At 40.7% G+C, this 20,320-nt stretch overlaps 1 protein-coding gene across 3 annotated transcripts in view; it reads right to left on the bottom strand.

The window, feature by feature from the left end:
- Window positions 1–20,320, bottom strand: part of INTS6 (integrator complex subunit 6) — a 49,117-nt gene that overhangs the window by 15,135 nt on the left and 13,662 nt on the right. For all 3 annotated transcript variants that reach the window (XM_075851774.1, XM_075851777.1, XM_075851775.1), the window contains 12 exons: window positions 16,399–16,488; window positions 13,359–13,542; window positions 11,574–11,699; window positions 9,186–9,340; window positions 5,529–5,681; window positions 4,579–4,711; window positions 3,032–3,126; window positions 2,842–2,952; window positions 2,373–2,588; window positions 2,167–2,293; window positions 1,340–1,482; window positions 575–806 (listed from right to left, as the gene is read on the bottom strand). In XM_075851774.1, coding sequence (XP_075707889.1) covers window positions 575–806; window positions 1,340–1,482; window positions 2,167–2,293; window positions 2,373–2,588; window positions 2,842–2,952; window positions 3,032–3,126; window positions 4,579–4,711; window positions 5,529–5,681; window positions 9,186–9,340; window positions 11,574–11,699; window positions 13,359–13,542; window positions 16,399–16,488 — 1,765 coding nt within the window. The remainder of the gene's footprint in view (window positions 1–574; window positions 807–1,339; window positions 1,483–2,166; window positions 2,294–2,372; window positions 2,589–2,841; window positions 2,953–3,031; window positions 3,127–4,578; window positions 4,712–5,528; window positions 5,682–9,185; window positions 9,341–11,573; window positions 11,700–13,358; window positions 13,543–16,398; window positions 16,489–20,320) is intronic.

Below are 20,320 nucleotides of genomic sequence, written 5' to 3'. Positions count from 1 at the left end.
TCCCCCAAAGACCAGGAGATGCACACAGAGCTTTGCGGATACAGTGTTGCTATCCTGCCTTATCTAGGATTATAGCCCTACAATAGAGCTGTAATTAAAATCCCCTGGCCCTCTGCTAACCCTGTCCAAGTCTACACAACAAAACGTACAAGCGAGATGTAGAAAAGACAAAATGTCAGCGTATTGTGTGTGCTTCCATTCAAAGACTGAAAACTGGATTATTACGTTTTTCTTTTTTTATATATAGCGTTTTTATAAATAAAAAAAAGAACCTATTTATGATAAAAACCTGATCCAAATATTCAATATTGATACATTTCCTTTAACAACCAAATCAGTTGAGGGGCTACTATTTCTTAAGTAGATATAGGCCAAACTTTAATACACCCATTTCTATCACTGAAACACTTTGCAAGCAGTCCTCAAGTTACTAAAAGCACAAATCGTATAGACCTTGAAAAATAAAAAATTATTATATATATATATATATATATATATATATTTTCCAGACAAACATTTGTAGTTCTACACTGTGCTGTTATAAATAGGATGTGAACCAGTATTAAATACATACGTTTATTTATCGCCCCTGTTTTTTGCATATCTGGCGAACCCTGGGTTGCAGGAGATGGCGGACCTGTCTCTCCTATGTGGTTGTGTACAACTGGAGACAGAGGTCTGTTGTGTAACAATGGAGACATACACCGCCTCCTTTTCGGGATCCCTAGCATATTCGGTTCTCCTGGTCGCTTGTGCTTATTTTGATGACCTGACACAAACTCATCAGCTTCATCAATCATCATACCCTGAGGAGAGAGAAAATGAAATTATGCAGTTTAACCAGGCATTAGTGAGAGCATTTACAATGGAAGACCATAACATTTTTGCAGAACGGAAACAAAAAATGGATTACAACTCATCAGAACAAATCAAATGTAGAAGCTGAATGTTAAGATTCACAGCTCAATCAATCCAAGCCAAGTTAAAGCAGTTGTCTCAAGATTAAGTGTAATCCCCTAAACACAGATTGGGTGAGAACATGCTGATCAGTGGGGGTCCCGTTAGTACACCCACCTATCACGAGAACAGAGGTCCCGTTCCTCCAAATGAATGGAGCGGCAAGTTGCACATGCGACCTCCTGCTCCATTCACTGTCTATGGGACTGCCGGAGATAGAGTACAGTCCTCAGCCATCTCGGGCAGTCCCATGGAGCATGAACGGAGCGGCATTTTTGTGTCCTCTTTTACGCAAGGATCAGCAATACAATTCCTCCTTTAATTTTACACACAGACATTACACTTCTAATTATTTAAAATGCTATGATTTTGAAAACCGTACCTTTTTGTCCAGTTTAAAGGGATTTCCAAATGTATGCATTCTCCTGGGCTGATCAGCATCCAGCTCTCTTAGTGGTGAAGGGATATTCCTTAGATACTCCTGGTAGTTTCCCATCTGGACTATAGGTATACTGTGTAACTGGTCTGTGGAAGGACAATGATGAATTTTTATTTGACTTCAAAGCCAAGTACATAGTGAGTGACCACATTACAATATATAACAGGTCATGTTCTCAGTTGTTTTTTTAGGTACTTTTTTTGCTCTACATCTAAACTGGATCAAGAATAGACAGAAATCTGCCACCCATTGACCTACATTACATCTGATCCTGTAGAAAAATCATCAGGACTGATAAAGACTAAAGCAAACTGATAAAATTTGGCATTAGTTTGCGTCCCATGTAAATGAAGAGTATTCTTTATGATGTTTTTGCATCAGTAGTACATGTGAGAATATGAAAGTTTGTAATGAAATCAATGGTAATTTTAACAGAAGCGTTGCTTTCCGTTAAATCTTTCGAGCCTCTTTTCCTCTGACGGAAGAGAGGTAAACTTATACTAACGCTAGTGTGAACTTCGCCTTAGAGTGTTTGTAGAAGATGACATGCTACGCAAGGGGATGAGGAGCAGCAGGAGGAGCGAGACCTCTAATTGGCCCAGAGCACAGCTCTTACATCACACCAGGAAAAGCCTCTTCAGCTCAGCACAAACTTTATCAGTAGCCACAGAATTTTCTACCCTCAGTACTTCCCAAAATGGTAATAAAAACTAACCCGAGGCTGGTATATTACTGTAAAAATAGTGAGGTAACAGACAGAACCATTTCACCTTCATCTTGTCCGCTGAAGAACCTGCGTGATGACTTAAGGAGATTTGTCCTCATTCGGGTCAGGTGATCCAAGAGATTACTTCTTGAGATGTCATAGGCATTTCTAAATGTCTGTGGTTTTAGGTCCTGCAGAAAAAAAAAAAGTGAATACATGAGAACGCACACTAGATGCTATGTAAAAACACTAGATAAGTCCGACACATACCTTATTCAACAGGGCTATCTGGAAGCCAGCAAACTCCTTCACATTCACTTCAAGCATTCTCTGTGGCATTTCTCCGGTAATTTCCTGCAATAACTGCTTAAAGTCCTTCCTGACGGCCAGTGACGGTATACTTGTGCCACTTATGACTTTAATACCAGTTTCCTGTGGATATTTTTTCCCAATGGAACCTATGACTCGATCAGATTCCATTTTCGCCTAAAGTACAAAAAAAAAACCGACATTTTGTCAGAAGTAACTTTCCAGAATCACATGCGGAATTTGCATATCAGAGTTAATCGATGGGGTATATCTGAACTTCCAGCAAATGTTAGTAAGGCAGCAGATCAGACATCTAGCTGTTTGCCAGCCAACTAGGTCATAACAGTAGCATTTTGTGACATGGCACGTAGTATTGTATTGCTCCAGATAGGCAATGACAGATCCAGACAACAAATGTATCACACTGTACCTGCTGGCTAAGTTTTTTGAGGTAGGAGACAACACTATAACTCAGTCCATACTCCAGATTTTCTGGTATGAGGTTTTGAGCACCCATCATCCTTAATGCTTTCTTTAGAGGCTGGAAAATAAAATATCAAGTTACAAGGGATTTTGGCTACCTGCAAACCATAAACATAAATCATGGACATGATACATACTCCAATGTAGTAAGGAGGCATTGTTTTCACATAGTTCTCAAAAAGTTGCCTCCATTTCATAGAGGGCTTAATCTTGTGGATCTTAAACAAGTCATCTGTAAAGAAAAGAGGCGTCTTAATAGGCTTTCTTTAGTCCAAGACAAACAAAAAGTTCCACCTATGCAGACATTTTTTTTCTTTTTATTGTCCCAGTACATTCAAAACCGATTCTTAAAGACTAAACAAAGTTACCTAATTTTTCACCTTTTTTTTTTTTTGCACATATCATGCTAACTCAGCAAGAAATATTCTAGAAGTGTCATTTGTTTCTTCCCAGCTGAGTGGTTTCCTTGTATTTTGAACCCTTTCATTATGGGCACCTGTGTCATGTGATCTTAGTCTGACCACTAAAACAGACCATGATCTCATGTGTAGACAGGTGCAGTCTCTTCTGTGTGGCTGACTTCCTGTGAACTACAGGATTACATCAATCAAATCCCTCCTGTCAGCTCTAAGACCACCCCTCTCCCCACCCAACTCCTCTCCTTGTTCATCTGTATTCCCGATTGCATATAGTGCTGCTGAAGAGATCATTTCTGCCCTAAGGGACCATGAGTGCAGTGATATAATAGGAGAGTCCATACAATGATTAGCTGCAGTCTAAACTCCCCTGACTTACACTAACTGTTCATACTATGAGTTCTGTGTGCAAAGTCTAATGCATTTCTGTGGGATGCTGCTCCTCACTGTCTCCTGTGTAAAAACAGACTTATCACAAGCAGGAGACCGGCTAAAGCTGCACCACATAGGATACACTGAGACAGCAATGTGAGGACAGAAGTTCTAGGTCACTGATCGATCACTTGCTGCACTTAGATAGGACTCAAAGCAGAGCAAGTGCAGTGTGTTGACACCCGCCCTCCGCAAATACAGACGCATAAGAAATATAGGCTGCATTAGGGGAACCATATCAAAGCTGAAGAGGGAACCAAGATGGTAGACAACCCATAAATGAAAACTAAACCAGGTATACACAAGAGCCTATACACTATTCTTTAAAAATAGCCTATGCTGCACTATATAGAAACAAGCTTCTTTAAAGCGGCTCTGTCACCAGATTATAAATGCCCTATTATTTTTTTTAAGAGTACAGTACTCTGCTATCTCATTCAATCCCAGAGAATGAACGGCGCCGCAGCACGCATGTGTGACCGCTGCTCTATTCAAACAGCGGACTTGGGACACCTGTTCTTGTGATGGGTGACCCCAGCGATCAAGCACTTATCCTTTTGACAGGGGATACATTTTTATGGTGGTACAACCTCTTTGGAGTCTAGGCTATTGGACCCTGGTGACCTTTAAACGGTTAACGTCCTATTTTTCAGAAGTATCAGTCATTACATAAAACGTCAGAGGTCTTTTGCGTTTGAGCAACTAAAACTCATTAGGACATTTTCCACTCAGTAAGTTGAGCGCTTATACGTCTAATAAATAGAACCATTCATATGAGGATAATCTGAAAGCAGTAAAAGCTAAATTCAGCAGAAAAATCAGTGGCAAATACTTACCTAGTAAAGGGAGAAGTACAGGATAGTTATAAGGCATCACAAAGAGATTTACACAATTTAGGGCAGTGCTGGCTTTCAAGTAACCGAAAGGATGACCGAGTTCACTGTACTTAGCACTGTTTACCACGAACACCTAGAAATAAGAAGATAGTTACAAAACGCAAATAGTTCAGATCACCAAACCCTTGTATACAAGTCCCGATGGTTTTGAGTATATGCACGCAGTCATATAGGGGGTTGACTCATGTCAGTTTTTTGGGGGGGCCAAATCAACATAAAATTTACTTCACTTGTATGTGTATTTATTTAAATATATATTAAGATCAGAGCAGGACTGCTGTCCGGTCAATGTATGATGAGCAGGACGGGAGGGGGAGCAACACACATACATGGAAGACAGCGCCCCATTGCCCTAGCATTGGCAGATATAAAAAAAACACAGACAAGTTGATACATTTACAGAATTATTAATAATTTAATTATTGACACTAACGGTCTGTTGAGAGAATCCCTGTAAAGTGTTTATTAGGAGGGGTTGTCTCATCAGACACTGGCAGCATATCGCTAGGAAATGCCACCAATATCTGATCGGAAGAATCCAAACAATGAAATCCCTGCCAATCACTGGCCCTTGGTGCATATCCTTGCAATATGCCACCAACGTCTATCAAGAGACAACCCCCTTTAAAATGGCACAACCAAGCAAAAAGCAAAGGAAAATAGGTACACTGAATTACATCTGGAAACTGCTTCAAGTCCAAAGGATATAGAATGTTAGACAAACTCAATACTTTCAATATTTTAAATAAGACATTGCTTGAAAATTAACTTAATGCAACAAAGCATCGGAGTTATAGTTTGACCCAGAGATCTTTGAGAAAGTATACAAAACACACACACACACACACACACACACACACACACACAAACACACACGCAAATGAACTTACAGGCCAGCAAGTATGTGGTGATTTCCTCTCCAGAATATACTGAGTCAGTGGTGATGGCTCCAGTTCATACTTGTCAAATGGCAGCTTCTCAATAACCATTGGCTCAGAGTTGGTGCAAGAAAACTTCACAATGGGATGAGAGGTTCGAGGGGGCTGTAGAAGGAAAAAAGAAAAACAATTCGCCTATACACAGGGGACTGAAGGTTGCAGACATTCCATTGAGCCATATACAGGTTCTCATTCAATCTACTGCAAGACGTCTGTTGTGCATAAAAACTGCCTAATCTACAAACATTTTATCCAGTTCTCACCATCCAAATCCAGCCAGTCTGCACAAGAAAACGTTGTGCAGAATTTACCCCCCTCCAACTTTCTTAATTTTAAATTAAAACCAAATTATGTGTCATATAGGGATCTCTATCAAAAGTTACTTTAAAATCTATTATTTTTAAACCTGCAACCCCAAGCCGTAGTTATTCCATCATAAAGGGGTCGGCTACTTTAGGTCTAATGTTAACTAATGTGTGTTTAAGATGAATACATGCCACTTACTAATGCATTATTTTTCTAAGTTCTGCACGGTTTGCTATATCGGCGAAGCCCTGTACCCTTGTCAGCAAGCATTCCCTCCTGTCCGTAAGATGGCTGCTGATGGAGGGGCATGTGACCAGATAGGTCAGTCATGGGTAATGTTTAAATTATGTCCCACATTACCCTTAAACAGCAACAACTTCAAAACATTGCTAGTTTTACATCTTTCCTTCCTACACTTACAGCACAGCAAGCATAAGCTCACTGTAACCTGTCATTTATAGCGTGATCTCGCGAGATTACGCTTGCTCTGCTGTAAGTACCACAGAAACGTTACCGAAGTGTCAGGATTGTGAATAGACATCCCGTCCTGGCTGGAAGGAATGTCTATTCACGGTCAAGACACTTCAGTAACGTTAATGTGTTAGTATAAGACAGCACTAAATAAATGGAGAGAATTGTATGACGCGGATTGGTCACGGATTAGACCAAGTGGGCGTTGTACAGAGAAGTGTATGACGCTGACCCAAGTAAAAATACGCCCAGTAGGGCATTAAGAAAGTCATTAGCATAATCGTTTTTCTAAATAAAAAGCACTGTGTTCACCTACATTACAGCGCCCATCTCCTTATGTAAGAGATAGGGCACTTATAATGTGGTGACAGACCCTCTTTAACTACTAATAAAACATGGTCAAATTGCCATCAAGTGCATTAGAGGCTGCATCAGGTGTCGTTTTTTTCTGGGAAAAACGACAGACACAAAGACGGAAACCTGACGGTATCCATTAAAGTCAATGGTCCTTTCAGGTGCCATTGGTTTCCATCATGCGTGGTTCCGGTTTTTCGTTCTGTTCCTATGACTTCGCAAGAACAGTATGCCCTGACGAAGCTGTGGACAGATCCTAAGTTACAATTATAGACCAACACAATCTGACTTCACTAATAACACAAATAATTGAACTGTTCATGTCTTTTTTTGAGCACATTGAGTAAACATCCACAGTGCAGGGAGAAAGGGTTAAGTGAACCTCTGTGTTAATGACTTCTCCAAGAGCTGATTGGCAAAAAGTTTTTCAATTAAGGAGATTGAAAAAAAGTGTGGATTTCTCAAGAGCTTTTCTCATTAAAGGCACACAAAGCCTGGTGACTGACAAAGATTGGTTAGTATGAACCATGCCTTGAAGCAAACAACTTTCAGAAGACCTCAGAAGATGTGTTAGAGAAATGGCTAAAGCAGGAAAAAGCTGCGAAAGATTTTCTAAAGACCTGGTTATACATTAATCCACGGTTAGACAAATTTTCCACAAATGGGAAAAATTCAGGACTGTTGCTACTCTCCCTAGAAACGGTCGTCTTGTTAAGATCTCTCCAAAAGCACAACGGGCAATGCTGAAAGAGGTGAGAAAGAACCCAAGGGTAACAGCAAAAGACCTAATGAAGCATCGACAAACTCCATAAACCTCTGTTCATGTGTCCACTGTTAGAAAAACACGGAACAAGAATGGTGTTCATAGAAGGAAATCACGAAGGAAGCCGCAGATGTAAAAAACATTAAAGGGTGTCTTGAGTTTGCCCGAGACCACCAAGATGTTGCACAATGTTTCTGGGAAAATTTTCTATGGACAGTTACAAAAGGGGAATCTTTTTTAGGACAAATGAACGACTCAATGTTTGGCAGAAAAAACAAACGCTGCACACCAACACCTCATCCTAACTGAAGCATGGTGGAGGGAGTATCTTGGTTTGGGGCTGTTTTGCTGCCTCAGGGCCTGGACGCTTTGAATTTGTTTGCTCAATGATTGCAAAGATGTATCAAAAGATTTGACAGGAGAATATAAGGGCAGCAGTCAGGGACCTAAAGCAGGAGACGTTGGGTGATGCAACGAGAAAATTACACGATGAACACAAGTAAATCAACTAAAGAATGGTTGAAAAGGTTTGTGTCTTGAAATGACCAAGTCAGAGTCCATGGCCTCAATCCTATCGAGATGCTGTGGCATGACCTGAAGGACTGCATGCAAGGCATCCAAGAAATATTAATGAACAAACAAATTTGCAGGCTAAATGGTCCAAAATTCCTCCTTAACGTTGTGCAAATCAGATTTGCGCTACAAAAAAAACGTTTGGTGAAGGCGATTGCTGCTAAAGGAGGATCTACAGGTTATTCAATTCAAGGGTTCACTTTTTCTTCGACACCGTGGAGGTTTACTCAATGTGCTCAAAAAACATGAACAGTACAACGGTCTGTGGGGTTTTCGTTAGATTGTGTTTATCTGAGTCACAATTAGGCCTTGTTCCCGCGGTGTTTGACGAGTTTCTGCACGTTTTACGCGCTGTAAAACGCATGCTTTAAGCTTCCCATTGACAATGGAAAAACGCATTGTAGTGCAGACGAGGTTTTTTTTTTTACATGGACGTGTTTAAAAACGCGTCGTGTAAAAAAAAAAAATCAGGTCAATTCGTAAGACACGCCGAAAACGTGCCTAATTCCCATAGTCAATGTGAGTCCTAATTAAATGCGCCAAGAAAGGAGTCAAAAACACCTGTACTTTAGTGTTTGATGCTTTTACACAGGTTGTTTTTTTAGCGCCGTGTGAACAAGGCCTTATAGACAATTAGACCACATTTTATTACTAATCAATAAAAATCAGATAATTTCAAAGGCTTCACTCACTTTTTCTTGCAACTGTATAGATCAGTGATCCCAACCACCGGGCCGCGGTATCTGGTATCCGCAGGGAATTTCGGTGAAAAACCGCACCAGACTGTGGTGCAGTTTTTCGCCTGGAATGTCCATTGCGGAAAACTGCTAAGCATTTAGCCGGCCCGCTAGCTGCCGCTGCAGCAGTCATATCCACTTTGCGGCTACTGTATTATGCTGCGGATTTTCCGCAAATCCATGGTATTTACGCAAGGAGTGAAAGGACCCTAACCCCCCCCCCCCCCCCCCGACTGCAATTTTCTTATAGATAATGCGAATGTAACAACTTTAAACATTGCAGCGTTCTTCCTCATTGCCCTCTCGTCTACGATTGTATGGTTTGGCTGTTCCTGATGTGATCACTTCCATCTAGTCAATAAGATACCTGCACTGCTATGTCATGCACAATGTTTGTGAACTTACAAGGGTCGGAGAATTCTGATCAGGCCAAAATGATTCAGGTATCGGCCAGTGGCCCAGTGGTACTCCTGTTTTAGGATTTGGTCGAACATAGATTAATTTCCGACAGTTGTGCCATGCCTGAAGTCCGACTGGTTTGATGGCATCTGTACTTCCATCTAAAGTATACATTAAGAAAGGTTTAACAAACAATCTTTAACAAAAGATTTGTAATATATGAGGAACCCCCAGCTTACAGTTCTGGAGAGCAGACAGAATACAAATCAATACAAACAGGAGTTCTAAAATCATCATGTGCAAATTCAACAAGCTTATAGTTTCGCTAACGGAGTTAAAGACAGAAGAAATCCAAATCTATCCAAAAGGAGAACTTGGAGGAATAGCTAGTTAGACCATAGATCGCTATATAATCTCCAGAATCTGTTCAAGAATACAGCTTGCATCATAGCAGTCCAGTCAGTTGCGATTACAGATAGGGTTTGTTCACACGGAGTGTTTTCAGGCGTATTTCGGGGGGTTTACCTCGAAAAACGCCTGAAAAAAAACGGAAGCAGAACGCCTCCAAACATCTGCCCATTGATTAAATGGGAAATACGGGGTTCTGTTCAGATGGGGCTTTTTTTACGCCTCGTTTTCTAAAAACGGCACGTAAAAAGACGCCTGCGAAAAAGAAGTGCATGTCACTTCTTGGGACGTTTTTGGAACCGTTCTTCATTGACTAAAGAAAAACAGCTCCAAACAAACGGCCGTAAAATACGCAGTGAAAATCGCGAGTGGCTTAAAAAAAACGTCTGAAAATCAGGAGCGGTTTTCCCTTGAAAACAGCTCCGTATTATCAGACTTTTTTGCTAAGCGTGTGAACAAAGCCATTAGACTACACATCGGCAAAGCAGCACCTTTCCTCTTTAGTATCTAAGAATAACGAAGACAAGCCGTGCTGGCGATCAGCATATTGTTGCAGGTACGGCTGCTGCAACCCCTTGTGGAAGATACAGGTGGCTGAAAATGAGTATTAGGATGTGTTTACATTACACTTGTGCACTACATTCAGCGCATGTACCAGTAAAGCGCCAGCACATACACCAATTATATCCATCGGCCTCTTTCACGTTTGCCAAAAGACTTTTTGCCATACGCTGGCCTGGTATAGTTCTTTCTAGGTCATATGAGCGACCTGTGCCTATACAGTTGCACATTCAGTAGCTGGCACTCAGACATAGGTCAGGAAATCCCACCAATGTATACTTCCGACGGAAGGCAAGAACGAAGTGTGAACAGAGCCTTACATAGTTACAATGGTCAAAATGTATAATGTAATACATAGTTGCGCCATAGGGTCTGTATAGCCTAGACCTAGGAGATTTATAATCTGCTGCGCTGTGTACATAGTTCCTTTATTATTTAACCTTAACTCAGGAAATAGAAAAATGGCAACATTTTTACTGGGCAAAGTTAATGAGATAGAATACGTAACTGCAATGCAAATAAGCTGTAAGTTACAGGTAGGTTCACTGTAAGACGGGCAGTTCTTGCCAAGATGTAAGACAAGTATAGGGCAGCCTCAGATTGTACAACAGCCAGAGGTAGTGATCCAAAATACTAAGGACAAGAACTCCCTCTCCCCATGGAGAATATTGAACATCTCTGCCTCCCAGATTCCATTCAAGTATCAAATTATTCTAACTTCACGCCAGCTGGCCTGACAAGACACACAGCATGAGAAAAAACATTCTGAAAATCTGTATTTTATAAGCTTTGTTGCGAATATAAATCATTGGTTACAGATCGGGGGACTATTCTTTGAGGTTGATAAAGAGTGCTCAATCACCATAGTAACTTATTGGCAGGAAAGCACCACTGCAGCATTTGTATGCAGTCTTCCGAGGCACAAGAGGTGTAACGGGATCTGCATACAGTAGCAGTGGGGGCCTGTTAGTTTGGCACTGTATAACCGTGTTAGGCATAGCAATAACAAAACCTGTAACCAAAATTCAATAATTGAATAAAACACTTGTTTAACTAGCTAAAAATAGGGCAAGATAAAAAAAAATTACAAAAAAAATAAAAAGTAGCAAAACTTAAATCTGTAGTATAAGGTCCTGTTCACACAGCGGAGGCCACCGCAAAATTTCGGCTCCCATTTATTTCAATGAGTCGGACGCTTCTTTTTCCAGCAAGCAGATTTTCTCAGCTAGTAGGAAAAAGAAGCGTCCTGCACGATCTTCGGCCGGATTCCGGCCAAACCTCCCATTGAAGTCAATGGCAGGAATAATTCTGTGGCGGTAACCGCCATGCAAATTCTGCCGTGTGAACCGTATAGCTCTGTAACAAGATAACAGATAGCTAAACTAACAAACATCTAAAGCAAGTGAAAATACAAAGTTCACTTACCTTCAGAAAGTGGGGGATCAGGCCCAGATTTCTCAAAATTGATGACAACCCCACTTTGAATTTTTTGCACCAAGGACTCCAGACACTGGTTTAACATTCGCTGCGAGAAAACACAATATGAACGACCTGACGAAATAAAAAAAAGTGACACGTTAAATAAATACAAGACGTTAACATTATCTTTTAAGATCGGGAGCAAAAACGTTAAAAAAAAAAAAAAAGGAAGAGGCAACTCAGCCTATAATTATCAGACGGTTTTTGAGCGGATATCTGAACACATTTAACAATAGATGGGGGTAAATACTAATGCACTGTAAGAAATGGTGTCTAGACCAGGTCAGGCATCAATAATATACAAGTATTAACCAAGGCTCGGCAGAGGAATGATACATTTGAGAGCAATTATCAAAGTTAAATTCACTGTATAAATTGATATAAATATAATTGTGCTCCCACAATATAAAGAAATTAGAAGGTTCACTGAAGTGACAACTGAGTAAAATATACCTTTTAATAGTAACTCGTTTTAAAAACAGGGGTAACACACCACTGTGAAATAAGCCCCACCGTGAAAATCTAAAAGCGTATTAAACAAAAAACACTGAGTCATTATGATAAATATATCTCAGTGTTTGTAACAATATTTCACTGGAAACAGCATTTAACCTGGGCACAACAGTAGTACAATCCCCAAAGTGCACCAGTGTCCGTATACAATCACCGGATCTCCTAGCGCTGGGTGTAAAACAATGCTACTGTCCCCTATGCAGACATTCCATATACAATGAACGACCCAATTTTATATATATGCAAATGAGCCTTTCTAATGGACTCAACTGGGCGTGTTTTCTCTTATTTCCAACTGGGCGTGTTTTCTCTTATTTCCAACTGGGCGTGTATTGTGTTTGTAACATCTAGGTGTGTTTACTTGTTTTACTAGCTGGGCGTTGTGAATGGAAGTGTATGATGCTGACGAATCAGCATCATTCACTTCTCATCGTTACCACCCAGCTTCTGGCAGTGCACAGACACACAGCGTGATTTCGCGAGATCACGCTGTAACGTCACTTCCTCCCACAGGAACTTCATCGCGTCGGACGAGCGAGGACACGCTGTGTGTCTCTGCACTGCCAGAAGCTGGGTGGTAACGATGAGAAGTGAATGATGCTGATTCGTCAGCATCATACACCTCTATTCACAACGCCCAGCTAGTAAAACAAGTAAAGACACCCAGATGTTACAAACACAATACACGCCCAGTTGGAAATAAGAGAAAACACGCCCAGTTGGGTCCATTAGAAAGGCTCATTTGCATAAATATAAAATTGCTCATAACTTGGCCAAAAATGATAGTTTTAAAAAAAACAAAAACGTTACTGTAATCTACATTGCAGCGCCGATCACATGCAATAGGAGATAGGGGTTTGATCATCTGGTGACAGAGCCTCTTTAATACCGATACTCCCATATTAGGGCTGGGTGAAAGTGCTACATAAAATTATCTTTATGTACAAAGTTGCGATTAGGATGCACGTGATGCAGATCCGTGCTGGTCACCAAGATTTTAGCAGTAACTATTTTAGTGTACTGCATGTGTCTAGTGTTTGGTATTTAGCACAGAAAGGCTGCCAAATTTATAGTCGGAAACTCCGCTAAATTTACGTAGATAAATTGAAATGCTGCAAGATTGAGAATTTCCACCACTTTTTGGTGGATCCAAATCCTACAGCCTTAGCGTTTTAATAGGTTATAGTTTTCCATGTTTCTGCTCAAAAATATACTCACCACCTGTGACATCACACATAGGCGTGATTGGGGACTCATCGACTTGAACAGCAGTCACCTGGTCCTGCTCAACAGATGTTGCACCAGGAAGCCGAAGAACTAAAGCAAAAAGTCTCTGATCCCAGCGAAAAGGCTCCTTTGTTAACTCACTTCCAGGCAATGGAGAATTTAAAGGCAAGTGGAGCTAAGGAAGAATATAGAATAAGATGCTATACATAAACAAATGACAGGTCATGACTTGTCGAGAAACCTAAATAGTCAGAAATATAAATCAAAGTTAGAATCGGAGTACAATGTGAGGGCTTTTCTCAGAGCTGGTGCATGGATAATAATTCGCAGTTGCGCAAAGCAACCAAATTTTAAGAGGCCCTTCGTAAATGAAAACTGAAAACTTATTTGTTGCTATGGGCAACTGTACTTTTTGCTTTGAAGGAAACGCCTCCTTTATGTTTTTGGCCACAGGACAGAAGTCATCCACCTACAGGTTAACACTTTTACATTGCCAATCTGGCCATTTCTGCCGCTGCAGCATATTCCTCATGCTGCAGCTATGTAAACTAACTTCATCCTGTTTAATGGCAGATCAAGCGGTAAAGCGCTCTGCCATTAAAGAGATCGGGCTGAAATTTATCAGCTCGTTCCTCCTGAAGTAACAAGGAGTTGAAATGATCAGATCCCTGTCACAAAACACACCAAAAAGTCAGGAGTGTCGAGTTCTGCAAATGCAGACCCAAACGCAGGAAGACTGGCCATTGCCATGGAAATGTGACGCTCCAAGACGTCACTGGCTTCCAACAGTCTAAGGGAGGTGAGGAGCATGCTGGGAGGACATGATCTGTGTCTTCCCAGCATTCCTCTATATGCAGATCACGGCTAATCGTGATCTAATACCCAGCGGGCATTAGATAACTAATATCTGATCTGATTACAGAGGAATGCTGGGAAACATGTTATCCCAGCTTCCTCCAGAAAAAGAAAAATAGTACAAGTAATAAAAACAAAAAATAAAAATCAAGGCCAAATTATTATTTTTTTATGTTCATTTTTTTTTAACACCTCCCACAAGCCACCTGCACCGTTTGGGACTATATTCTGTGACCGGGACGAGATTCACATGGACATGTATAAAATAATGCATCTATATCACAGAATCTATGTTACATCAAAACCACACAAATTATTACACATCACTAGTTTTCATCTCTCTAGCCCACCTCTATCTGCTCTTATCCCATCAATACAAAATTATGTACACGGGTGCTTTGCGCCCATTTACAGATCCCACGTAAAGTTAAAGAGGCTCTGTCACCAGATTAGAAGTGCCCTATCTCCTACATAATCTGATCGGCGCTGTAATCTAGGTAACAGGAGTGGTATTTATTTTGAAAAACGATAATTTTTTAGCAAGTTATGAGCTAGTTTAGATTTATGCTAATGAGTTTCTCAATGGACAATTGGGCGTGTTTTTACTTTTTACCAACTGGGCGTTGTACAGAGGAGTGTATGACGCTGACCAATCAGTGACCAATCAGCGTCATACACTTCTCATTGTTCCCGCCCAGCTTCTTTCACTGCACAATCACACTGTGCTGTGGATCATGCTGGGCTGGAACAATGAGAAGTGTATGAAGCGGATTGGTCACTGATTGGTCAGCCTCATACACTCCTCTGTACAACGCCCAGTTGGTAAAAAGTAAAAACACGCCCAATTGTCCATTGAGAAACTCATTAGCATAAATCTAAACTAGCTCATAACTTGCTAAAAAATTATCGTTTTTCAAAATAAATACCACTCCTGTTACCTAGATTACAGCGCCGATCAGATTATGTAGGAGATAGGGCACTTATAATCTGGTGACAGAGCCTCTAAGAGGGACCTGGAAAAAAAAAAAAAAAAAAGAAAAAAAGGTGACCGTTGGTTCATGCATTATAGCGAAGATGTGAGGTGGTGCAAAGTCCACTTTTTTGGTATCGTTATACAAAGGAGAGAGCAGATATTTTGGGACATATGTTTGTCTGGTTAAAATAAACATGATAAATGACAAAAAAGAAAAAATTAGGGAAATTAGCATTTTCCCCCTGCATAAATTGTAAAAAATGGAGACCGGTTTTATCTTGGTACCACATTAATGTCCTATCTGTGCCCCCCCCCCCCTCAAAGAAATACAATTGGGCTAAAGTACAACATAAAATAAAAATATATCCACCCTTAGAGAATGTGGCATTCCAAAAGGTGAAGTCTTTCTGTGGACATTCAGGCATCAGGAGCCTTGGTCCTAAAAGGGTTAACTGGATAATATAAGGGCATTATAGGACTTTGCTCTTAGTGGATTTCTAAAGATTATGGCCATCTTCAGGGAGAATTGTCCAAACACATGAAATAAAATCGGACACTTGTGTTATCAGCTCAATTAAATTCATAGGTGTTGAAAAGATCACTGCAAAATTTCCCAGACCTTTAGGTCCTATATTACATGTAGGGTTGCAAATAGCGATACTATTTTGATGCTGTGGACCCTCAAACTGTTCAATACAGTTAATTCATGTACTTCGATACTACACTGTGCGCCCACTCAGGCTAAATTCATGTTACAATACGAATATTTAAATTATTATTGTTGGCAAAGAATCGTTTTGGTATCGAGTATCGCAATACTACACAAAAGCATCGGTGTCAAAGTCCAAATTCTGGTATCACGACAACCCTAGTTACTCGGGCCGACACAGGCCTGGAAAACGAGTGCCAATCAACGAGACAGCTCGTTGATCGGCACTCGTTTGCTCCTTTCAACAAGGAGTAATGATTTCTTATGTTACTCCGATAATTCATCCGGATACATTTTCATCATGTCGGAAGCACATCTCCCTGTTTACACAGGAAGAGGTGCTGCCGACAACGATGATTATTAATGTGGCATAAAGTAGCAGTACAGCCGATAAACGAGCATGCAGAGCTGTAGGAACTCCATGCGCCCCCTTATAGGCTCCGTGCACATGGTTCTGCAGTGTGCAGGAGACCTAAAGAACACAAGTTACTTACTTCTTCCTGCACACCACTTGTTGATGTTAGTTTACTTCCATCAGTTATTGCTATAATGATGGCAGGCTCCAAGAAAAATGGATTCCTTCCCTGTAGAAAATTAGACAACAAAATTAAAAAGATGATAAAATAAAAGTAATTTACTTAAAAGCAGCCAACTAAAACGGCATAGTTTCAACATAGACCTTAGCCAGCAGCGTGGCTATAGAGGGTGCAGAGATAGTCGCGACCAGGTCCTGGTGCCTAAAAGGGCCCAAAGAAGCGGTCACATATGAAGACACCAGTATTATAAATGGCACGATAGATGGAGGCCCCGTTTCAGATTTTGCTTTGGGGCCCAGGAACTTTAAGTTACACCTCTGACCTTCGTTAACAGAGCCGATACGGGTCAGGCTAGTAGGCTTGAATTATCTTGTGTGCACAACACCCAGCAATACAAGCACTAAATCAAGTGCAGAGTAGTAATGTGCGTCAGGGCTATTAGCAACAAAGTGATCATTCATCTCAAAGCCTAGGTGGTATTCCTATTAGTTTGGAGAATTTTCTAACATCATTTGGCCCATCTTTTGATTCTGAACCAAGATGCTTCCCCTGGAGTGAATTCAACCCCCAATCTCAACCTTGCATGCCGTGATCTCGGGGTCTGATATAGTTGAGATAAAAGGATAAATTATGGAATAGGGACATTAAAAAATGGAGGGATTTATGACTCACATAATGTCATCACTGTGTGCTGTATACATGTAGTATAGGGGAGTATGCAAAACATAGTAGTCATCATTACAAAGATAAAATCAATATGCAGCAGGAGCAACTTATGCTGGCAACGGCTCCCCCTACAGGGTCATCAAGGCAATGACTGTATTCGCTCATTAATTCTCCAGATGCATTTTAGGATAACTTGCTTTTATTTTTAATGTGATGGCACTCTGTATGGGGAAAAAGCTAAATTGCTAAATCACTTCCAGCATATTTTCTCTGGGAGAAATGTTGCATCACAACTTAGCCACAATGTAGCCTTAGCTTTATCCATACTTTTCTCATATATAATCTAAGCCAGGTATTCTTTAAAATTGCCAGCAGAATACAGTGTGCATAATATATCCTCTAAACGTACATATGCTCGTGAATGTTCCTGCTCTGTGTCTGCTTGGAATTTCACTTGTTACAGCAGCGATTTGTACTCCAGAGCTGCCCTTCCTAATGTTAACAGGTGGTCACAACAAGTATTAGCCCTTTTGCGAGGGGTTATGAAGCCATACTTTGGTTTTTCGGAACACCTCCCCTATTAAGAGTCTCTAAACGGTGGTTCTACAGCACTTGCAAAACTACAACTCCTAGGATACCCTTATATCCAGAGGCTGCCCTAGTATATGGCTTTGCATTTTAGCAAACCCCACCAGACAAATGAAAGCCTCCCTTTCCTCCCTACTTGCAGAATGGAAAAGGTGTAGACGACTGTTTTCACTTTCCTTTAATAGCAAAGTTGTGACCAGGCTGATAATAGGCCAAAGTCTACAACGTGCCTACAACATGCAGGATGTGAAAAGCCATCTTATTGCACATAGAGGTGAGGCAACCAAGTTCTTGTGAGCGAAACAAACGCAGCGGAATCAAATTCCTAGCTGAAACCGTGTATTTAAAAGTCACCAATAATACTTTGCCATCAGGACATCCTACTTTAAAGCATACCTAATCTTTCAGAATAAGCCAGCATATGTGTACATGAGGACTAACACTATATCAGGCCATTATGACTTGTATTCTGCATTATTTAGCAGTTTTCCCCTCTGCAGTCTCACTCTCTAATTCTCAGCTTTCTTGGAGCTAGTGGGCGGCAACTAATAGCGATCATGTTTTCTATACAGTGCAGAAAAGAATCCTGCTCTCATATATACAAGCTGCAGCATAATGGAGGAGATTATACAGGAGGTTTGGAGCAGTGTAGCTGAGAATCCAGCACTGGAGTGAGAAAGAACATTTACCAGCAGCTGAGGCACGTGTACCTGCCGCTCTGCTCCGACTCCCTCCTCTCCTCTCCATAGACTCCTATGGGCAGCTGTAACCTCATCCCTCAGTGAGCAGATAGTCCATATGGATAAAGCAGTAAATTCAGAGAGTGAACAGCTTGAAGTCTTTTTATAGACATTTTTCTCAGTGAAGAGTCAGTGAAGTGACCTGACAGCTGGGTAAAGAGCGGGACCTGTGTGATTCTAAAATACACAGGATCACCATAATATCGATCACATCGAAGTTAATTAAGACACAGGACTTGCTCTCAGCCGAGCCGTCAGTTCACGTTACTGACTGATTCAGCTGATAGCGAATGATGCAGCTTCTATGTATAAAGGATACATAGAAGCTGCATCAAGAATTAGGTTGTTTGTTTTTTTTTAAAGGTCAATTTAAAAAACAAAAAAAACTAACTCAGTATAACAAGCCACCTACTGGCTACAGTTCATAAAAGAGGATTAAAAACATTATGTTCCTCAGGATTCAAAGTGAATTGTGCAGAGTACAACAAGCGATCGACATAGCACACTGCCTTGTAAAAGCATAGGTGGCTTACAAATTTTCATTAAGCCGAGAAGTGCATTTCGACAGCTACTTTTGGGCTCTCTTTTTGCACTATTTATTTTTTATAATTAACAGGGCACTAGACATAATGTAACAATATTTTATACACACTATATGAACTGTTGAAGTTTGGTGGGGAACAGTGATGGAGATGGACATAAATTTGTATCTCACATCTCTAAAAAAGTGCTGTGCTGCAGCCCGAGGGAAAAAATAAAAATAGGATTGCTGTAACACCTGTTAAAATTAATAGTATCATAGGGTATATAATGTTATTCAAAGGACATTCTGTAACTTGTAGTGTGTGCAGAACTTCACTTTGTTCATAATGGAGGAATAAAAGCGGTGATCCAACAAATCTTGACAGACCATTGACTTGTCAGAGTTTTGGAATTTTTAACCCCTTAGTGACCACCAATACGCATTTTTACGTGATTCACTAATGGGCTTTAGGCTAGGCTGACGCCTTTTCACGTCAGCCTAGTCTAAGTCCTGCACGGGTCTCCCGTGCAGGCAGGAGCCGGGGCTCTGCTGTCTGATGACAGCTGAGCTCCTGCTCCAACGCCCGCGATCGAAGTTTACTTCGATCGCGGCCGTTTAACCCGTTAAATGCCGCCGTCAATAGCGACCGCGGCATTTAACTTTGTTTACAGAGGGAGTGCGCTCCCTCTGTCACCCATCGGCGGCCCGCAAATGCAATCGCGGGTCTCCGATGGGGTGTCATGGCAGCCGGGGGCTTGATAAAAGCCCCCAGTTCTGCCCTGGACATATTCCTATTAGGACGCGCCGTAGGCACGTCCTAACAGATTGCCTGTCAGATTTACACTGACAGGCAATAATGCTCTGGTATACAAAGTATACCAGAGCATTATAGCAGCGATCGGAACATCGCACAGTAAAGTCCCCTAGTGGGACTAATAAAATAAGTCATCAAAGTGAAATAAATATTATTAATAAAAAGTACAGTAAAAAAATAAATAAAACCATTTTTTTCCATAAAAAGGGGTTTTATTTAGTAAAAGTGTAAAAAAAAAAAAAAAAAAAAAAAGAAGTACACATATGTGGTATCGCCGCCACCGTAATGACTCCATTAATAAAGTTAATATGTAATTTAAACCGCAAAGTGAACACCGTAAAAAAAAAACGCAAAAAACTATGGCGAAATTGCAATTTTTTTCCATTGCCCCCCAAAAAAGTCATAATAAAAATGAATCAATAAGTCCCATGTACCCCAAAACAGTACCATTCAAAACTACGTCTTGTCCCGCAGAAAACAAGCCCAAAAAATCACTACATTGATGGAAAAATACAAAAATTACGGTTCTTGGAAAGAGACGATGCAAAA

Source organism: Rhinoderma darwinii, chromosome 2 (genome assembly GCF_050947455.1).
Source record: "Rhinoderma darwinii isolate aRhiDar2 chromosome 2, aRhiDar2.hap1, whole genome shotgun sequence".
NCBI lineage: Eukaryota > Metazoa > Chordata > Amphibia > Anura > Rhinodermatidae > Rhinoderma > Rhinoderma darwinii.
The sequence above is the reverse complement of the archived record's forward strand: the minus strand, read 5'-3'. Positions and strand labels throughout refer to the sequence as shown.